Genomic DNA, 22,076 nt, shown 5'->3' with positions numbered 1-22,076 from the left:
CAGCTCCTATTGTCTTGGAATAAAATTCTTGGAATTTTATTCTCCCTCATATATGAAGGGAAATCTTGCAGGCTATATTATTCCTGTCTGGAATTTTTTATCTTTAGGGATGTTGTACACATCATTCCATTTTCCTCTTATTTATCAAGTTTCTTCAGAGAAATAAAATGTAAGCCTGTAAGTCCATAAGCCTGATCGGTGTGCCTTTATTGGTTGTCTGTTTTCATCTTTATCCCTTTAATATTCTTTGCTTGTCTTAAACTTTTGGAAATTTCTTGACCATGTGTCTTGGTCTAGGTCTCATTATATTTAAACAAGCATGTGCTATTTTCACTCCATAGACTTGCATATTTAGTTCCTTCCCCAAGTTTATGTATTTTTCCTCTATCATTTCTTGGAATAATTTCTCTGTTTACTTCTCTCTCTCTCTTCCTTTTTTGGAATATCCATTACTCTCATGTTGCCTTTCCTAGGGGATTTGGATAGATCTTAAGTATTTCTTCATTTTTTTCCCTTCACATATCTCTTTCTTCTTCAACCCAGGTTTTTGGTGCATTATTATCTTCAAGGTCACTAATTTGATTCTCCTTTTGACTTAGTCTGCTCTTATTGCTTTCTACAGCATTTTTCCCCTTCTCTCTTGATTTTTTACATACTGAAACTCTCATACTTTCTTATTTAAATTGTCAGTTTCTATTTTCTTTTCACTAATTTTATTTCTCATGACATGTTTGTTTTTCTGAACTTTGTGGATCAGTTTTTCACAGCTCTTTTATCACTTTGACTTTTCCCCCTGAAATTTCTTCCATTTCTTTGAATTCCTTTATTACGGGAACTTTGAACTCTCTGTCTGCTAGGAAGATAAAATATTCCATCTTTGTGCTTGGATTCTGGAAAGTTGTTCTCCCTATGGTGTCATATTTCCTTGAGGCCTCAAGTTGCCATATATTTTTTTTTTTTTTTGCCTGACCATTTTGTTGTTTGCAACTGTAGAGATTTGAACTACTTATTCAATTATAGCAGATGGCACTGTGGTTTTTATATGATTTGGGATGTTTGGTTTTTTAGGCTTCTCTATGCATGAGACCTGATCATGCAACTGCTGAGTAAGGGGGTGAAGAGGGCTTGGAGGGGTCCAGTCACTAGTATGAATACTCTGGGGGGAGCAGGTTTATGTTTTTGGTACCATCTTATAGCCTTCCTCTCCTGTTCCAGAACTGAAAATCTGCTGCCTCTGAATGTGCTCAGTGGCATGTGCTAGTACCAAATGTTGTGGAAGAAGGATCACAAGCCAGTGCACTATACATGTTCCTTCACTGGAGATCTCATACTGCAAACACTCCAGCTCTTCTGCAGATATTTATCCTCAATCAAAAGTGTATGTCTCTGCTCTATTTGACTCTCTTCTCCTGGGGCTGCTGGCTAAGTTGTAGTACTGTAGTTTGTACAGAAGTCTTCTGTTCCAGTCCACATTCCAAATGTCTCCCCACCCACATCTTGTTCACTAAAGCATGAATATACTTTATGTCTCTTCTGATATAGTCGGAATGGTCTCCAATGTCCAAGAGATATTCTAGCTTGTCCCTAGGCATAGTACTCTTTGGGTACAGTATTCCACTGATTAACCAGTGTAGGAAAAGTGGAGTAAATTAGGCTCCTTTTCATTGCTTTAACATTAAAGGGGTGTCAGGTAATTAGGCTCCAAGATTCCTTTTCAATTTGCCTGAATCAACAATGAACCTGCCCAGCCTGGGATGTTTGCCTTACAACCAGGATGGTCCTGTAAGGAATGAAACAAAGAATCTCCTCTGATGCTATCTTGGATCTACCTCCGCTAAAAATACCCCATTCTTTAACAAAATATTCTACTATCGGTTTATGCATATATGTGTAGGCATGTCTTTATTGAATTATTTATAGCTTATGAATTTATCACTTTTGCTATAAAGTAAGTTCTCATAGATAAATAGGAACATTTCAGAATGACATAGAAGCATCTAAGGGGCTCTCACTGGCCAAACTGAGGACAATTTTTGCATCAAGATTGATTAGTAAAATGATACAACCCATTTAATAAAATAAGATGCCAGCTATGCTGTTATATCTTATTAAGTGCACCTTTATATTTATTTATTTCAATGAACAATGCTTAACTTTAAAGGAAGAAATCTAGCAGAAGATAGATTTTCATTAAGTGATTAAGTAAAATTTATCAGGAACATGACAGAATGAATTTATGTGCTACCTGCAATGACACAAGGAGACGGTAACAACACTTCTGTAATCGTCTTATAAAAAGTTTGTTAATTGAATCTAGTCATAGAGAAACTTCCTTGAAAATTCTATAAAGTACCATACAAATAATATTCAAAAGTCTTAATGTCATGAAAATTCAAAATCTTGAGAATCTGTTAGACTTGAAGGAGACTGAAAGTACATGAGAACAACTGGATACAATCTCTGCTTCTAATAAATATCCTTTTGCTATATAGGATCATTTTGAGAAGATAGAGTCTGAGGTTGATATAATAGTAATGTAATAACATTACTTTCTGATGTTGGTGGTTGTATATATGACATGTACATTGCTAAAAAATAATTACCAAATTATTGAGAGCTGATGCTATTAAATAATATAAATATAAAAATAACTTTGGATAGTATGGCAATTTTAACAATATTAAATCTTCCAGTTCATTAACATGGGCTATCTTTCCATGTTTTGTGTTTACTTCAGTTTCTTTCATCAATATATTAAAGTTTTAAATGTACAGATACTATCCTTCCATAATTTAACTAACCAATCCAGATCATAATTCTTTCATTTGACCTTTAATCCTCAGGAGATTATTTTCTTTGCTTACTCATCCCAGGATCAAGTAAGTACTGTCTTTATTGCCCAAAATACACTGAAATTATTCAGACTGTCAATCCTAATAATAGTAATAAAAAAAGAAACACAATATAGTCCACATATATCAATTATTAGAACTAGATTTTTAAAATGCCTCAAAGTAGCAGAACACAGAGTCAATACAGAAAAGTTAGTTGCATTGCTCTATATTAATAACAAAGGATCTGAAAAGAAAATTAAGCTGAATTTCTACTATACAAGTATCAAGAAAAATAACATATTTAGGAGTTAAGCTAGGGAGGTAAAAAACAAATTATAGAAACTTTTTACAGAACAGCAAACCCTACAAACAGGAAACCCTAGAAATCTGACTATAGAATGGAGGTTACAAAGGGGCACAATGAACTATGGTGGGGGGTTATGGGTACCTGGTGGTAGATGTCTTGTGATAACATACACCTGAAGGGTGTGTCCTGTAATTCTAAGTCTTATACAATGTTTTAAATCAATGAAAACTCAATAAAAATATAATAAAATAACTATGAAAATTTTAAAATAAGATTTGGAATATATTATTTCTACCTAAAATTTCTGGAGGAGTTTGAATAGACCTATAAAAGAAGGTTTTTATAAAAAGAAGATTCTTTTTATGAAATCCTTCATTTTGATAGGATAAAAATATTAAACATTTTGTGATAAATCTGACAAATGTGTATGTCCCCTACACTAAAAAATTAGAAATTGTAGAAGACCTAATTAGAGAAATATGTCATATTCATAACTGGAACACTCAATACTGCAAGAGATTAGATATACCCAAACTGATTTATAGATTCAACTCAATTCAAATGAACATTCCAACAGTATAGAATGTAATGTAAAATAGAGCCTGTAAAGCATCTGTATATTCAACCTTATTTTTTCTTTGTTATAATTTTTTCATTACATTTTTGTATATTTTATAATCACCATCAGGAAATGCTCATATTATAAGCACACAATATAACTGTATATTGTGTATATCTATACACAAAACAGAATTTACATTTTATGTATAAGCAACAAAGTGAATGATTATATAAGATTATAAATAAAAAAATAAGTTCTTTCATCACAACAAAAAATAATTTTTGCTCTCATAAAAACAATATCAGTCCTGTTGAGAGATGCAGGTGACAGACCATGTACTCTTTAGCACTGGCATAGTCAGACCTTTTCATTAATTTCCCACTGAATGGGTGTGAAATAGAATTTTCCTACAACCTTAAATTCTATTTCTCTAATCACTTTTGACATAAAACATCCCAGCAAAATTTACTGGCCATATTGTATGCGTGTGAAGTGTAAATGTTTGCTCTGTGAAATGTGCGCTAATGCATCTCTCCCATTTCCTATTGGTTGATTGTGCCTTTCTTATAAATTTGTAAGAACTCAGTATATAATCTTTTTGTTTGTGTGCATTGTGAATATACACTTTAGGTTGTGGTTTGTCATGTAATTTCAGGAAAACACCCTTTGATGGGCAAAATATTCTTAATTGTCTATATTTACTTGCTCGTCTTTTTCTACACAATTGAATCTCCATACTTTTTAAAAATATTTTCTCTCCATTTTGTTTTTTTCTGCTGATGAAAAATGGCTCCTACTTTCAATGCACCAAAGAGCAAAGCTACAATTTTTGTCTGAATTTTTTCTTTGAATTTTTGCTTAGTGCTAAAGCTTACAAGTAAGTTTACTAAATTTGTTCCTCTATTTGTATTAAAGTTATGAAGAAAACACAGTTATCTATAGAACAGAAAGTTCATGTGCCAGCATGTGTATATTTTATTTCCCCCACCTTTACTGAGCTATATTGACATATAACATTATGCAAGTTTAAGATGTACAACATAATGATTTGATGCATATATAAGTTTACTCAACATTTTAAGTCATAACACTGCCTTTTTATTTTTGTAGTGAGAACATTTAAATGTACTCTCTTAGCAAAATTCAAATATATTATACATTCTTCGTAATTATAGTTACCATGCAATAATGGCTTACAACTGTCCTGATACCAGGAGAGTTAGAGCCACAGAAATCAGTGATATGGAACTCAAAATTCTAATAATGTGAAATCAAACTATTGGAAAATTTAGTTAAGTATAAATGTAGGATAAAGGGATTCCAAACAGAAATTATAGCTACCCACAGGCATTCACAACACTAAATAATTGTGACAGTAACTTTTCCAAATTAAATTAATAACTTTTCCAAATTAAATTAAGGATTCTCAGTCAATATGTGTTATGAAAATGATCCACGAACCATAAATAATGAGGCAAATTGCATAAATAATACTGGAAATATTATAAAACATTTATCATTAATACTTCCCATGACAACATAGTTTTACAAAAGCTAAATCACAATATTTATTTTTATGTTTTTGCTCCTTGATGGCATCATTAATGTTTGGATAATATGAAGATATTATTAAGGAAATCATTGGTGTAATAATTTGCACCCCTCCTTTGTATAAGTATTTGGGCAAAGTGAATAATTTACAATGTAATAACATTTCTAATTCTCATTTACAAAGATTGGACAGTGACGAAGTTGACTATGATTTAGAGAAAAAACCTGGAACATTCAGTAGTATAAATATTTCTCCCTCTTCCAGATAGATAGATATGTAAAGATCACATATTTGAACCTATTATACTAATAAATTTAAAGTGTGCATTAATTAATAGTACTGTATCTATGAGTTGCAATTTTGAATATACCTAAACAAAATTACAACAAACTAGACACCACACCATATAAGAATTATAAGGATATTAAAAATCTATAATGATTTTTAAATTCATTTTAAAAAATCTATTGATGTTAAAAATAAAATAAACTTCAATCTTCTGAAACTTCTGGAATCATTTCCTAATTCCAATAGCTTGAATTTCCAAATTCAAGCTGTTTCCTAACAAATATTTGAAAATATTGCTTTTACCCTATTATATAGTTTTACAGCTCAATCAATGAAAAGATGTTTTTCTCAACAATATCCTTTTCACAGCATTTTTCACCTCCCTATTCCTTAGACTATAAATCAAAGGATTCAACATAGGGATGACAAGAGTATAGAACACAGCTATAACCTTACTCTTTTCTGGCGAGGAGATGGCCCCAGGTTGGGCATACATGAAGAACACAGTGCCATAGAATAAACTCACCACAGTGATGTGCGAGGTGCAGGTGGAGAAAGTCTTACTCCGGCCGCTGGTGGAAGGGATCTTCAGGACAGTGGAGAGGATATAGGCATAGGAAACCAGAATGACAGCTGTGGTGCTGATGATGATGGAAGCAGACAGAATGAACAGCACGATCTCATTCACAAAGGTGTCCACGCAGGAGATCTTGATCAGGGCTGGGACATCACAGAAAAAATGGTCTAATCTGTTTTCTCCACAGAAACGCAAACTGAAGGTAAAACCTGTTTGTATCATAGAGTTGATGCTTCCACAGATATAGGAGGTGAGGACCAGACGGGCACAGGCCATCTGAGACATGCGCACCGTGTAGAGGAAAGGCGAGCAGATGGCTGAGAAGCGGTCATATGCCATCACAGCCAGAAGAAAGCCTTCAGTGCCAACAAAGAGAGCAAAGAAAAAGAACTGTGTTGCACAACCATTGTAAGAAATTTTCTTTTCCTTCGACAAGAAAGTAGCGAGGGTTTTGGGAGCAATGACTGTAGAGTAACAGATGTCTAAGCAGGACAAATTTCTGATGAAAAAGTACATAGGTGTGTGAAGTCTGGAGTCTATTTTAATAACAATTAGCATGCTGATATTTCCTACCACAATGACCATGTAGATAAGCAAGAAGAGTACGAATAAGAGGATTTGCACTTCTGGAGATGTTTTGAATCCCAGCAGAATAAACTCAGTCACCTCTGAGTAATTCCTATTGAGCTCACTCTTCATAGCTGAGCGCTATCTGAAAAATTTATCTGAAAAAAATAGTGGGCGATCATGAAGACTGTGGAAACTTTTGTCAACTTTTGATTCCTGAAGTTCCCAATAAAAGATAATATGCTAATTGAAAATGACATTTTCCTGGCAACACATCCAACAGAATACGTTTACATTTGCAAGTACCCAAATACATCATACTTAATATATAGGTTATTAGAAGGGTAACATGAAATTGAGTGTGAAAAGCAATATTTAAACTTACTGGAAGATTTAAAGGTGTAACAAATGTTAGTCAAATAAACAAACAAGCACTTATAATTACTTAGACTGAAAAAAATGGAAAATTGGGTGAAAACATGGCAACTCCATTTTTACAAGATATAGTGAAATGACTGGTGTGGGGAAGTCATTCTGCTATAGAAGACATTGGAAAACATGGGACTACTAGTTATCAAAATAGAATAAAGCATCGATCTTAAAGAAAGTCACCCGAAAAGATAAATCAAAGTCCTATATTAACTGTACACTGTTTAACCTCTGCCTCCAACGTCACCTATTATTAATCCCTGATTGTTCATAGTTCTACTTCCCAGTTGCAGCCAAACTCTAGAGTAACTTTTAATGTAGAACATTAGCAATTAGATATATGAATGAGTATGTTTATATTGAAGCATTACGGTTGAAGTACAAGATTTACTTCCCCAGCAGGTATTTTCCTTGTACAGATACATTATTGAAACAGAAGATGTTTGCAAATAAATAGGACAAAAAAACCCTATATTACATAGATTTTCCTTTTTTAAATAACTATCAAGTTTAATATCAAGCACTGAAGAGACACACAGATAAAATATTAATCATGTTTAAGATACTTGAAAAATTAAATCCAATTTTAATAAAAGAAATTTTATGTTACAGTTCTGTGATTCCATGGCTATATTTAATTTTTGAACTAACAAAAAAACGCCCTTCCCTTCAAGGAACTTAATGTCATATTTTTATTTGGAAATTTTCACAAAATTAAAAGTACAATAGAATCAGAAGAAGTGAAACTGATTTGCTTCTATTACTTCTTGTGAAGTCTAAGTGTTTTATTAGTTAAAGAAATAGCATTTTCATTCATATAAATATGAGTTTTAATCCATGTTTTGTCACTTACTGGCTAAGTTATCTTGGGCAAATTGCTCAAATTCAGTGAGTCACTGCAGCAAAACATATCTTCAAACAGCTACCTGGTAGAATCACTGTTGTAAAGATTAAATTAAATTGTGTATATCAATTAATAGAATATGTAGTACCCGGAAAATAGATATTGCTCAATAAATAATGGATATATGAGCGACTGTACAGAAAAAAGAGAAATGTATACTAAATTAAGAAAACATTTTCATTAAATATATGATTTTTAAAAACCTTACTTGAAAATCAGCAGACTCCAAAAGAAACTTCATTGAAGAATTTTAATAGCTGATTACACCTTTAAAGGAAACTTTGAAGAAAGTGTAGTTACAAAAAAATGTTTCATAGTTTATGTTGGATTTATTCAACTATCTGATTACACTCCATAAATAGACCTACTTATTTCTAAATCATATGTACCTCATTTTCACTTATTAAAACCAACATTTCAAATCCCGAGAAATATCTTTTTATATAATGCAAAGACAGAACTGAAAATTCCTCCTATATTATCTGTCATAAATTCTAAGTCATTTGACCTATACATATAATTATTCTTAAAGCCAAGAAGGTAAACTAGAAACTATATGCTTAGTATGTGTATATAGGTACACATACATATATATATATAGTTTTATTAAATAAATAAAAGACCCTGGAGGTCAATTAGGTCTGTGTTGCCAAACTTACCCATACTTCACAATCTCTTGGGGAAAGTTTTGTTTCTCTTTGCTTTTAATTCTGATTCCTGGATCACACCTCATTCTTAATTAATCTGAATATTGAAAATTGTGCATTAATGAAATGAGTGTGGGGCAGCATTCATTTATTTTTTAAGATTCCCACCTATAGTAAAATCAGTCCCTATGTAGAAGCTTGAGTACCAATGAATTTAATTTTATTCCTTCCTAGAAGAATAGTAATGTTCTCACTCTGTCAATCAAAGTGATTATTAATTATAAAATTCTTCTGAATCTGATACTCTTCATTCTTCATTGCTCTGTTTTTACAAATATCACTGGAGGAATTTCTGTTCCTATAAAACACAAATTCGTGATCTAATTCATTTCTTAATTTTCTGATGCTAATGGAAACCTAAATTACATCACTAAAGCTGTTTATATAACCAGGTTGGTTTATATAACCAGGTTTATATAACCAGGTATCCATTTAGCTTCTTTGCGTTTATTTCCATAGCACACATCCAGCTTTATCTTGGGTTCTAAAACATATTCTACCCGTTGCATTTTAGAGAGATGTTGGCTCCACAGTAAGTTTTACCAAAACGTGGTAGATTGTCACAGACCTCTGGCATTTGTGCCAGAGCGTTGAAGTGTTTCTTCTACTGGTTTGAAATCACTAGTTTTCATAAGACAGCATTTAACAATATTTTAATAACTTCATACTAAATTATTTTTTTAAGTGAAGTAACATTGGTAACATGGGGGGAAGGGTGGGAGTGGGGAATGGGAGGAGCAGGGCTGTAGCTCTCAAATCCAATGTTGGGGTGACCATTAGGCCCAGTCCACGGAGTTGGATCCTACCCAGGCAGCCTGCGGGAAACTCCCGCTCTGTCCTGGGAGTCTTAGGGGCTCCCTGTTCAAACCCTCCAGGAGCCAGTGGAGGGAGGCGCTGCCCACAAGCAGCAGCTCCTGCCTTAGGTGCCTTTAGGGGTGTACCTGTTGGGGCCACTGAGGTGGTGGGGTGGGGGCGGGAGAAGCTGGTGTTGTCCCACGGCAGTTCCAGCTTCAGAAATACAAGGTTAAAGATAAAAGCCTGAATGGTTTTCCCCTTAGATCAGAAATATGACAAGGAATTAGAAAAATTTGATGCACTATGTCTATGTTTAGCTGAAGTCTGAGGTGCATTCAACACTATGAATAATCTTATTGAAGGGAAAATTTACTTTCTTAGACAACACACTATCTAATTATATTTAATTTCATGAGACCTACCTTACATCCTTTGCACTGAAGTATGGTTGCTTCACAACATTGTATTTGTGTTAAGTGTTATAGATTCAGACCTCCACAAATTTATGTTTTCACATTATGCCCATCACCAAAGCCCCAGTAATCCACCCCCAGCTCCATTGGGCCTCTCCCACCCTGTCCACCACCCTCTCCACCACCCTCCCCTTCTGGTTGCCTCCATTTTGCAGCCAGATCTCTTTCACATATTTCGGCTCCAACTTTTTATATTTCTTTCCTCCTACTTGTTTGTGGTTTTGTTTGTTCTTCCCTTTTCAATACGTTAAGTTTAGAGATGAGGATGTTCATTTGAGCTCTTTCTTGTTTCTTGATATGGTCCTACTACTATTTGCTTCCTCTTAGTATTCCTTTTCCTGCATCCCGTGGATTTTTGAAAGGTTGTGTTTTCATTTTTGTTTTGTTTGTTTCCAAGCATTTTTCAATTTCCTTTTTTGATTTCCTTGCTTATTCAATGGTTACTCGTTAATATGCTGTTTAATCTCTTTATTAGATTTTTTTCCTGCTTTTTTGGTGGCTGATTTCTAATTTGATACCATTATGATCAAAAAATATATTTGATATGACTCAGTCTTCATTAAATGATTGTCACTTGTTTTGTGACTCAGCATTTGGTTGATCCTGGAGAATGTTCCCTGTGCATTTGAGAAAAGTGTATACTCAGCTTTTAGTGGACGCAGTATTCTATATATGTCCATTAAAGCTATGTTGCCAATTCCTCATTCAAAGTTATTGTTTACTTTTTGATTTTCTGTCTGGTTGATTTGTCCACTGGTGAAAGTTGCTATTCTTTCCAATGTCTGGTTTCAGATTTAATAAAATTTGTCTTATACTTTTTTGGTGTTTCTTATTTGCTGCATGTGTATTGATGAGTATTATATTTTCCTGGTGTACTGACCCCTTAGTAACTTCCATCTCTGTCTCTTGTTACCTTGTTAGCCGGAAGTCTATTTTATCTGATATAAATATCATTATTCCTGCTTTTTTCTAGGCACCATTTGTTTGTAGAGTTGTTTCCAACCTTTCGTTTAGCCTGTGTTTGTCTTTGGAGCTCAGGTGAATCTCCTGGAGATATTTGTTGCTCTTTTTTAGACTCAAAAGACTATCAGAAATAAGACATTATGAAAATATAATTTTCAGTCACATCAAAAATAGTAAACTACCTAGGAATAAATGTAGCCAAGGATATGAAAGAAGACCAAAACATGAAAAAAACTTCATCCTCACTCCTAATAAAAGAAATACAGATTAAAATTACCATGAAATTTCACCTTACACTCAATGGGGCGGTATGAAAAAATGAAAAAATATCCTCAACAATAAGTGCTATAGATGATGCAGAGAAAAATGACCCTATTATCCTGTTGGAAGAACCATTATGGAAATAAATCTGGATTTACCTTAAAATCTGAAAATAGAAATACCGTATGACCTAGCAATCCCACTCTTGGGCAGCTAACCACATAATGTGTAACCATCAATAAAAACTCCGTATGTTCTAACATTTGCAACAGCATTATTTGCAATACATAGGCTTGAAAGCAGCCTAAATCTCCTTCCCTGGACAAAAGGATAAAAAAAGATGTGGAACATACATATAGTAGAATATTAAATAGCTACAGAAAGGATGAAATGCAGCCATTTTCAACAAAATGAAGAGAATTTGAAAAAATTATATGCAGCAAAGCAAGTCAGAATGAGAAAACCAAAGATTGGACATTCAAATAACAGACAACTTGACAACATAAAGTACTTTCAAATCTATTGGACATCAATAAACATCTTGGGGACCTGAGTTTAAGAGGGAACACAGTGGATGGTGTTTGGTGGGGGGAGGGGTGGTAGAAATCATTATGCTTCTTACTTCTGTCATATGTCATTTTATTTAATAAACTATACATTCAAATAGCTTCTTCAAACTTATAATTAAAAAAAAATAAATCATCTTAAAAAATAATAAGAACCCTGACACTGGTCTCAGACTGACTCACCCCCTTGGCTAACCAAAGCAAGCAAGATAATGAAACAAGTGAAGTTTCTATTGTGGACCAGGATTAGAAAATAAATAAAAGTATTTATCTGACTTTGAGTGCATAAGTATGCATAACATATTAAAAGAGAAAAGGTCAATAACTGAAATTATATAGAGAAATTACACTGCTCTAAATCAAAACATTGATTAAAATGTTAAAAGAAAATAGAAACACAACATAATATTTGCACAAATATTGAAAGGGTTATGTCAGGTTTGTTGTAATTCCAGGACTGAATAACTGATATATACCTCCTTTTTGAAATTGCTTTTTCTAGGTTGTGATGTTACCTTTTTAAAATATTCCACATGCTTTAGAAGATATGTTGCATTTTGCCTACACCAAGCTACTTAGTCTCCAAATACCTCAGTTTCCTCATTTGAAAATGGTGATAAAAATTGAATGTGACACGTTGCACCTGTTCTTTATGTATTACCTTTTATTATTATAAAACCTTAAGTAGAAAATGGGGAAATAAAAACTGGTAGAATGTTATTGCTACATATATGTAAATAGTTGTATCTCAAATAATTTACTGTGGGTCCCCTTTTTATAGGAATAGTGATTCTAAGGATGATACTCCTCAGAATATAAACCTGGGTGAATAAAAAACCTGGAAACAGGTCTTTTACTCAAAAGAGTTCCATGTAACCATAACTATTATTTTACCACCTACACAATAGGCCTTTTATTTCTTTCAAATATCAGTTTGCTTGCTTTATAGTAAGAAAAAGTTAAAGAATAGAAAACACATACACAATGTTACTTTAATCATTATATAGCAGCTCTTAATATTTACTTCTTAAAGTAAATTTGAAATGAAAATATTAAATCATAAATTGAGAACATGTTTTAGTATATTCTAAGCAAATAAAATAACAGTCTATGTTATAAGAAAATTATTTTGCAAAACAGAAAAGTATTTGCTGTCATACTTGCAAATATCTTTAATATAGTAATTTCACAAGAACAAAAATAACTAGGACCTGGAGGGAAAAAAATCTGTTCATTATGTTTTATAAATATTGTTTCCTGCATAAAATTCTTTTCACAGCATCTTTCACATCTTTGTTCCTCAGACTATAGATTAGAGGGTTCAGCATTGGTATCACGAGTGTGTAGAACACTGCTACGATCTTGTCTTGCTCTGATGAAGAGATGGCCCCAGGTTGGGCATACATGAAGAACACAGTGCCATAGAATAAACTCACCACTGCTATATGCGAGCCACAGGTAGAGAAAGTCTTACTCCGGCCGCTGGTGGAAGGGATCTTCAGGACAGTGGAGAGGATATAGGCATAGGAAATCAGAATGACAGCTGTGGTGCTGATGATGATGGAAGCAGACAGAATGAACAGCACGATCTCATTCACAAAGGTGTCCACGCAGGAGATCTTGATCAGGGCTGGGACATCGCAAAAAAAGTGGTCTAATCTGTTTTCTCCACAGAAACGCAAACTGAAGGTGAAACCCGTTTGGACCATGGAGTTAATGCTTCCACAAATGTAAGACCCAGTCACCAGCTGAACACAGACCTTCTGGGACATCTGCACTGGGTAAAGGAGAGGCGAGCAAATGGCAGAGAAGCGATCATATGCCATCACAGCCAGAAGGAGGCCTTCAGTTGTGACAAAAAGGGCAAAGAAGAAAAATTGGGTTGCACAGCCATTATAAGAAATTTTCTTTTCTTTGGACAAGAAGTTGGCTAAAGTTTTGGGCGCAATGACTGTGGAGTAGCACAAATCTAAATAGGACAAGTTTCTAAGGAAGAAATACATAGGAGTGTGAAGTCTGGAGTCCATCTTAATGACTAATATCATGCTGATATTTCCCACCACAATGGCCACGTAGAGCAGCAAGAATGCTAGGAATAAAAGGATTTGTAACTTTGGAGAGGTTGTGAAGCCTACAAGGATAAACTCAGTCACATCTGAGTAAGTCTTATTAAGCTCACTCTTCATAGCTGAGATACAGATGGAACTGGAGAAATGGTAAAAAGAAAAGAAATAAGGGATGAAAATATTTGTTTTAGTAAAAATAACTAGGGTCAGTGTGTAAAAATTTTGTTTCATTGTATTGTTCCTAATATTTTTATTGTTCCTAATAACATATAAAGAAGATAATACTATTTTTTAATATTCTTCCTGGCGAACAGTTCAATCTGATTGGTTAAATTTCATGGCTCTACTTATTTGCAGATAATGGATATTTGCTCTGTAAATGTACTTTGGGGAGATGAGATTATAGAAGAAAAGTCTTATTTTGTTTTTATTATTATTTATTATCAGTTTGCTGCCATTGAAAATTGCCTCCTTTAGTGAAAGGAATTTCTCAAAGCCGTTATAATCTAATTAAGATTTTATTTAGAGTGAAGGTGCATTCAATTGATGGTCACATTTAATTTTTTAATGATTGCTTCTATTAACAAAGAGTTCAGATCCTGACAAAAGCATCTTCCTTTTACCCATTCTCTTATATCCTTATTTCGTAGATTATTTTTGTCCTTATGGTGACTCAGAGGCACAGATCATCTGCTAAAATGCAGAAGTGATTCTTGCTGTATTTCCCAGACACAATGATATCAAATGTCTATTGGTGATTCGCCTGCCTGTCCTGTCTTCCCTCCTTCCCTATTGCCTGGCTCCCTCCCACCTTTCCCTACTTCTTTCCTTCTTGTCATGCTTCCCTTGATTATTCCCACTAGATACTGCAGAGTGAAATGCAACTGGTGGAGTCCACGATCTTGGGCGGAGGTTTTACTGCCTTTTCAGAAATAGACAATCTAATGAGAAACACAAAGATCTGTGCATGTGAAAGTTAGAAGGCCTGGGGGCAACTGAAAGAGCACTACAAAAGGATACGGGAAGAAATATGCATTCAAACAAACTTGCTTTCTATTAATTTAGCTTTTTTTAGTATGACCATAAATAAAATACAGTGGAGAAGTAAAAAAAGAAGCAATTTTTATTCTAATTTTATGAATGGGAACATTGAAAGAAGAACAGATTTAAAAGGCTTATTTAGATTCATGAAATTGAACAGTGGTGTGGTTTTCTATTCAATAATCGATCATAAAATGTAACAGAAAATTGACAAACTGTAAATTCAAAACTTTATGTACTATAAAAATGTCTCATATGTTTATTATAAATATATTTATTATATCTATAAATTGCATAACTAATAATAAATGAATTATAGTTGATAGAAATTATGAACTGTCTCATAACATCTCCTATATTTTTGTGGTTATTTTTCCAGTTTAATTAATTTTGACATTCTTTTAAAGTAGGTTGGGACTATGGAATTATATTAGAATCAATTCGATCCAGTTACAAGATCTGCTTTCTTAAAAAAATGAATTAAAAGTCAGTGTGGAGAATCAACAACTTCAATATGAGATACTCTCAAGAATGAATACAATTTATCTTAGTAAAACTTTTATTTAAACTTGATTATTCAAGGAGAAATAAAAATAGGAAAACTAGCAAACCTTTGTTTAACGGGAAGCATTTCTAGGATAAGGGTTGCATTTCTTCACTGTTCAGCTCATGACACAAATTTGCTAAAATGAACAAGTATTAGCAAAAAGTGTAGCTTACCTCTCCTCCTCCTTATTTTTAGTTTACTCTTTAATTGATTAAACCAACAAATAGACGTGGGACAGGTCCTGAGAGAAATTCTCTCCAGGGGAGGGAAACCAGTGTGAATGGGCATTCCCCCTGTGGGATATCCATGGGGGACTCAGGGCTCTCACCAGCAATGCATTTTGTATTATAATACAAAAAGGAAAATGGGAGAAGAACTCGCAGGCATTTAGGACATTAGAGGGGCTCTCTAGAGGCCATGAAAACTAACTTTCTACTTATGGAAAAGACTTTAAGAAGACACATTTAGATGAGAAGTATTTGATTCCTCTTCGATTTTCATGATTTACAGAGGAATATTCACAATTTTTCATTTAAATGGATTACAGCTGTTTTAGAAATTCATTGCTTACCTCTATTGTCAATACATCATACTGATATTAGAAGAAAAGTAATAGAGGGGGCCTCCCTGGTGGCACAAGGGGTTAAGTCTCAGCATTCAGGGACTAGGATCACATCTCTTCAGAGGTATGTTACCAAGCCACACCCATCACCAAGGCACCCATAGTCCTCCAAGAGAGGGCTCTGGGGCCCCCCCTATACCTTGTCCCCCACCCCAACTCTGGTAGCTGAATTCTATAGCCAGATTTCTCATGCTTGTTATTGGTTTGGTTCTTGATCCATTCATCTGTTTTTGGGCATTTAGGTTGTTTCCATAAGTTGGTTATGATAAATAGCACTGCAATAAGCATGGGAGCGCAGGTTTCCTTTTGGGAATTACTGTTTTTGATTTTGGGGGCAGATGCCTAGGAGTTCCTGGGCCATATGGTAGCCCTGTTTTTAATGTTTTTTAAAAATATTTATTTATGCATACAAGAACTGGGGTACAGGCTAGAGGTATGGAGGGTGAGAGGATTCACCAGAGACAGAGTGGGGAACAGAACAGGCAGATCTACTGAAATACGCTGCTGAGGGGAGCAGCGGGCAAGTCAGGAGAGGTTTGCTGCGCCATGTGGGTAGCTCCCTGGCTGAGTATTGAACGCATGCTGCAGTTGTTACAGGGCAGGGAGAGGGGCAGCCCAGATCCTGCAAACCTGCCTGCTCTAAATAGGTTCTGCCATCCGCTGCATCAACACAAAACATATGAAACTTTAATGGGGAGGCACTTTAATACAATTAGGAAACAATACAGGAAAGGCAAAGAATCTAGTTTCTAAATCAAGCACCTACAGTTACCCGTCTCCTCATGGATAAAAGTCCATCTCAATGGGATTGGCCCAGAGCAAGGCCCGAAACCCTGCCACAAGTCTAAAGCACCTTCAGTGGGACCCACAGAAAATGATCAGAAACCACCAGACAAGTCTGGAGGGAAAAGATCAAAATCAAAATCAAGACAAAAACTGCCATTGTCACCTCCCCACGGGTCTCTCACCCACATCTGAGTCACCCAGCCCACGACCAAAAAGGAAGTGCAGTTGCTTCACGTGTCTCTCGGCTATATGTGCCATCTCCAGGTCTCCTTCTGGCTCCACCCTGCTTCCTTCCTTCCTCAGTCTCCTCTTCAGCTTCTCTCTCTGCTCAGCTCCACCCCCCTTTTGGGTAGGGCAGGAAACCTGGAACCTCCCCCTGTTACACAGTGGCTGCAGACAGCTTCATAGGTTGCGTCTTAACCCCTTGCGCCACCAGGGAGGCCCCCTTGTTTTTAATGTTTTAAGCTACCTCCATACTGCTTTTAATAATACCTAGGTAACTTTTTGACTTTTAGATATTCCAAGTTTAGAAAAATATCACTTTTCAGTTTTTTGGCTAAGATCAACTATAGAAACATATTGTTGTTAATACCTAAATAACACCTTTAAACTATTATGCATGTAAGGTACTTCTTCAAATTCATCTGTTGACTTTTCATTAAATTTATAATTATAACTATAGTATCATTAACTAGTAAAATTTTCTTAATTTAAACGATAATGTTTGTGATGGCGAATCTTCACTCAAGAGTTGCCATACTACTAATAATTATAATTCAATGTTTTGGCTTTCTTTTAACATTGAGCTCTACACATAATAAATTTCTACTATTGTTTTGCGTAGCTTCCTACTTTTTAGGTCAAAATCAAATCTTCAGTCCAAAAAAAGACAAGTCTGAGTCATTATATCTGCTCTGTTCTGCATTAATCTAAAGATGAGTTCATACTGGTAACTCCAACTCTAATTTCATATCACATGGTTCTCTCCAGCCTTCTCCTTTTGCTATCCCCCTTCTGACAGCGGAAACTGGGGGTCTCTACCAGTTGCCATTAGTTACTTAAATTTGTAAACAATTGCGGATATTTGCGTAGAATTTTCACGATCAATTGTAAAGCTGCATCCCTGAGAGAAACAACATTACCAACCAGAACACAGTGACTCTGCCCTGTTCCTTCTCTATTTAGTGACAGAGTCTCCAGGCAAAAATCTGTTTTACAGAATTATATAGGTGCTCACTTTCTCCCGCACAATCCTTCAGTGATATCAGGTCTTTTATTTGTAAAACAGTGTGATTCTTTAGTCTCAATCTGCAGTTTGGCTCTGAGGTGGGCTAACCTCCTAGTTGTTTTTTTTTTTTTTTTTTTGGTTTTTTTTTTGGTACATGTAGATTTTCATTCTTTGTACAAAGAAGGCCCTTGAGCTTTGGCAAAAGCATAGATTCATGTGGCCACCACAACAGCCCTGCACAAGTTTAGCCTATTCCCCTGAAGATCCCTGGGCCTCCCGTAGTCAAACACTGTGCTCCACAAATCCTTACAAACAGCTAATCTTATTCCTTACAGCTTTGCTTTCTCCAGAATATCATATGAATGGATCATACTTTCACTTATTAAAATGCGTTTAATATTTATTCATATTGTATTTGAATTAAAAATGTGTTCCTTCTGTATTTAAATAGCATTCTGTTATAGGGATGTCCCACAGATTTTTTTTTTATGCATTTGCTTATGAAATAACATCTTGCTTGCTTTCACGTTTTGGTGGTTTAAGAATAAAACTGCTGTAAATATTCATGTGCAGTTTCTATGTGAACACAAACTTTCAAATCAGTTGGAAAAATACCCAGAAGCACAAATGCTACTCTGTACGGTTTATGTTAAGTTTTGTAGGAAGCTGGTAAACTGTCTGCTCCCTGTACTCATAAGCAACAAGTGAGATGTCCTGTTGCTCTGCATCCTCTTCAGTATTTAGTACTATCAGATTTGGGGATTTAAGCCACTTTAACCAGTGTGCCATCATGTTTGAGATGCAATTTTTTTTTTCTAATTATAAAGTTCCCAGTCAAGAGCAAAACCCTGACCCATACCCCAAACGTGGCCTCTGAGTTCTGCTCTATCCAAATTTAAAAATTTCAGAAACGGAAAAATGTTTGAAAATACCTGGTATTCATATGTTCCAGGTGTATCGTTCAATGAGACTGGATTCTTTAATTTGCTTCTTCATTCCTTGGATGGCTGGACTTCTACCCGACCGCAAGGCTGGATCCCGACTCTCCTGTTCATTCAGTGTGCTTTTACCGTATTCCAGCTGTTCCCCTCGCTTACGTTATCCAAAGTAATTTTCAGTATTTTATAAACAAATAAACTTAACAAGTTTATTGCTTAACTCAGTTAAGCAAACAAAAAAAGGATGCCTACAGTTACAATGCAGAAGGTGATGAAATAATATTAATCGATTTATTGGAAATATTGGCAAGGAACAAAGAAAACATTTTAAATTCCAGGACAACATTTAGAACAGTACAAAAAGAAACCACTTTTGTCATGTGAGACAAAATATTGAAGTCGTCTTTGACTAAGGAAATTTTCTAAGCTAGAGTATATAAAAATTATGAGAAAATTCTATTAATAGTATCTTATTCCAAATACAGAATATTCTGTTCTGCCATTATCCATCCCTGCATATTCTGCCCCTCCATTTCTAACCTCTACAAGTTGTTTATACTGCATGATCACTGGGACCTTTCAAAATTGATTGACTATATTGGCATATCTCATATTAGGGACACAGGCAAGCATACACTAAGTTCGATATCTATTACATCTCTGTATCTCCCATCAGTATTACAATTTTATCCCACAATACACAAGTAAAAGAGATACAATAGGAGCAAATCCTTGATACTTCTTTTCAGCAAACTTTTCTGTTCATTTTATCATATTTGGTGATTTTAAATACTTGCAATTTGCATTTGAAAGAATAACCTGAATCAGGAAAATCATGGTAATATGGCAACAAAAATATTATTTGAAAAATGCAAATAATTTCATTAAATACAACACCAATACAAAAAAAAAGACTAAAAGGTCACGTATAATTTAAATATCAAAATCAAAGCAAGTAAAAATTTTTACATACAAGTAGTGATTTTTTAAGAAAACAAAATAACCCAGTACAAACTGTAATAGGATGATTTGGAACATCTAATGCAATTTTTGTCCCTTTAAATAGGATACCAGCACTAACGGCTATCCCTTTATAGATTTGGGTACACGTTTTTTAAGAAATTGGATACAGAATGTCTTTCTCCATTTCTTTGCTATGATAATAAAGCAATAACAATAATAACCACAAATACCACTAAGATACAATTAAACACCCATGATTTTTGAGTTGTTCTGATTAACTCAAGATGGCACAACAAAAAACAATTTTTATACAATGATTTTTATTCACAAATTATGGACCCAGAATCAAGTCACTCTGAAAAGATTTTATAAAATAAACTAAATATTACAAAGCAATCATCATACTCCTCAGATTGATGCTTCCTCTAATAATCAGAGATTGCATATTCTGAGCTTGATATACTATTGAAACAATTTTTCTAACCAAAGGGAAAATAAAATTCTCTTTTCCCTCACTATCTTAAAGTTATACTTAGAAGGAACGAGGATTGTGTTTCCTTACAGAGCACTACATATTTTATTGATGTCCAAGATACAACATGACTCTTAAGGAAGAGTGAAAAATGTATTGGTATCACTCCTTCAGTGAAAATAATTCAATCATGGGATAGTCATCCTAAAGTGACCCAACTTGGCCTCACATTAAAAGCAAATCAGAATGAATCAATCAATGGGCCCATTAATAGGGAAATCACAGGCAAGTAGGATTAGGATAAAGTTCTTTTCCTCCATAGAATTTTTCTCAAAGCTTGCTTGACATCCTTGTTTCTTAGTGAATAAATAAGAGGGTTTAACATGGGTGTGATCAATATGTAAAATACTGAAGCCACTTTACGAAGCTCAGGATTGCTTGGAGGTGTGAGATACACAAAGGAGACAGTCCCGTAAAGCACACTCACAACCCCCAGATGAGAGCCACATGTGGAGAAGGCTTTCTTCCTGCCCTCACTGGAGGGGATCCTCAAGACGGTGGACACGATATAGATGTAAGATATTATAATAACAACTACTGTGGGCAAAATAATAACGGCAGCCAAAGTAAGATAAACTATCTTATTGACAAAGAGATTGGAACAGGAGATCTTCTCAATTTGGTAAGAATCACAGTAGAAGTGGTCAATGACTCTGGATGTACAGAAAGACACTGAGAATGTTACACTGACTTGCAGGGCAGAACTGACCCAGCCACAGAAATAGGAACCAACCACTAGGTATATGCAAAGGCGTCTTGACATGTGGACACTATAAAGAAGAGGACTGCAAATGGCCATGAAGCGGTCATAAGCCATGGCTGCCAGAACAAAGCCCTCTGTTACAATGAACAGTGCAAAAAGGAAGTCCTGGGCAACACAGCCTGCAAAGGTGATGGTCTTTCTCTCAGACAGGAAGATGACCATGGCTTTAGGTGCAATGACAGTGGAGTAGAAGAGGTCAATGAAGGAGAGGTTGCCTAGAAAGAAATACATCGGTGTGTTCAGCTGGGAGTCAGTCATAATGATCACCATCAAACTAATGTTCCCCACAAGGACCATGCCATAGATCATCAGGAATAGAAGGAAGAAGAGAATGTGGAACTCTGGACGGACCCTGAAGCCTACAAGCATGAAGTCAGTTACATCTGAGTGGTTGCCTGCTCCCTTGTCACCCATGGCAACAACCTGCCAAGAGGGACAAGATGAGGTTAAAAACTCAACTTTCTACCAATTCCAGGTATCATAAAATAGCCTTTCCTGTTCTAGAAGACATTGAAATTTGTGTTATCTCCTTTTGGCCATCCAGTCACTTGGGGGATGACTGCTGTACCCTCTTCGAGGGAGCAAATGAGGTAGCTGTCCTTGGCCACCATCACACAACATGGAAGTAGCCTAACTCATAGTTTTCCAGTGTGGTTCCCCAAATCCAGTGCTCTTCCCACTATAATAACGTCACTTTCATGGACAACAGTGGAATTAAGAGAAGTTTATGTTTAAGCAGTTTATAAGAGTTTAAAATAAGCTACCATGAAATTTAGTTCACACTTCTAAGTTAAAAACCTTGAAA

At 35.0% G+C, this 22,076-nt stretch overlaps 3 protein-coding genes across 3 annotated transcripts; all 3 read right to left on the bottom strand.

Moving 5' to 3' along the window:
* Window positions 1–5,871: 5,871 nt before the first annotated feature.
* LOC311184955 (olfactory receptor 9S13-like) lies at window positions 5,872–6,819 on the bottom strand (the record flags this gene model as incomplete). The annotated part of the gene is made up of 1 exon (XM_084255290.1): window positions 5,872–6,819. The coding sequence occupies one exon, from the start codon at window positions 6,817–6,819 to the stop codon at window positions 5,872–5,874; it is 948 nt and encodes a 315-aa protein (XP_084111416.1).
* Window positions 6,820–13,026: 6,207 nt separating this feature from the next.
* LOC311185525 (olfactory receptor 9S13-like) lies at window positions 13,027–13,971 on the bottom strand (the record flags this gene model as incomplete). The annotated part of the gene is made up of 1 exon (XM_084256150.1): window positions 13,027–13,971. One exon carries the CDS (start codon window positions 13,969–13,971, stop codon window positions 13,027–13,029), a length of 945 nt encoding a protein of 314 aa, XP_084112276.1.
* A 6,621-nt stretch (window positions 13,972–20,592) lies between these two features.
* On the bottom strand, window positions 20,593–21,718 carry LOC311184988 (olfactory receptor 9K2-like). Its single transcript, XM_084255323.1, has one exon. It carries the CDS (start codon window positions 21,683–21,685, stop codon window positions 20,744–20,746), a length of 942 nt encoding a protein of 313 aa, XP_084111449.1. The 5' UTR covers window positions 21,686–21,718; the 3' UTR covers window positions 20,593–20,743.
* Window positions 21,719–22,076: the final 358 nt, after the last annotated feature.

Source organism: Talpa europaea (assembly GCF_964194135.1).
Source record: "Talpa europaea genome assembly, chromosome: 15".
Taxonomy (NCBI): Eukaryota; Metazoa; Chordata; class Mammalia; order Eulipotyphla; family Talpidae; genus Talpa; species Talpa europaea.
This window is presented reverse-complemented; position numbering and strand designations above follow the sequence as displayed.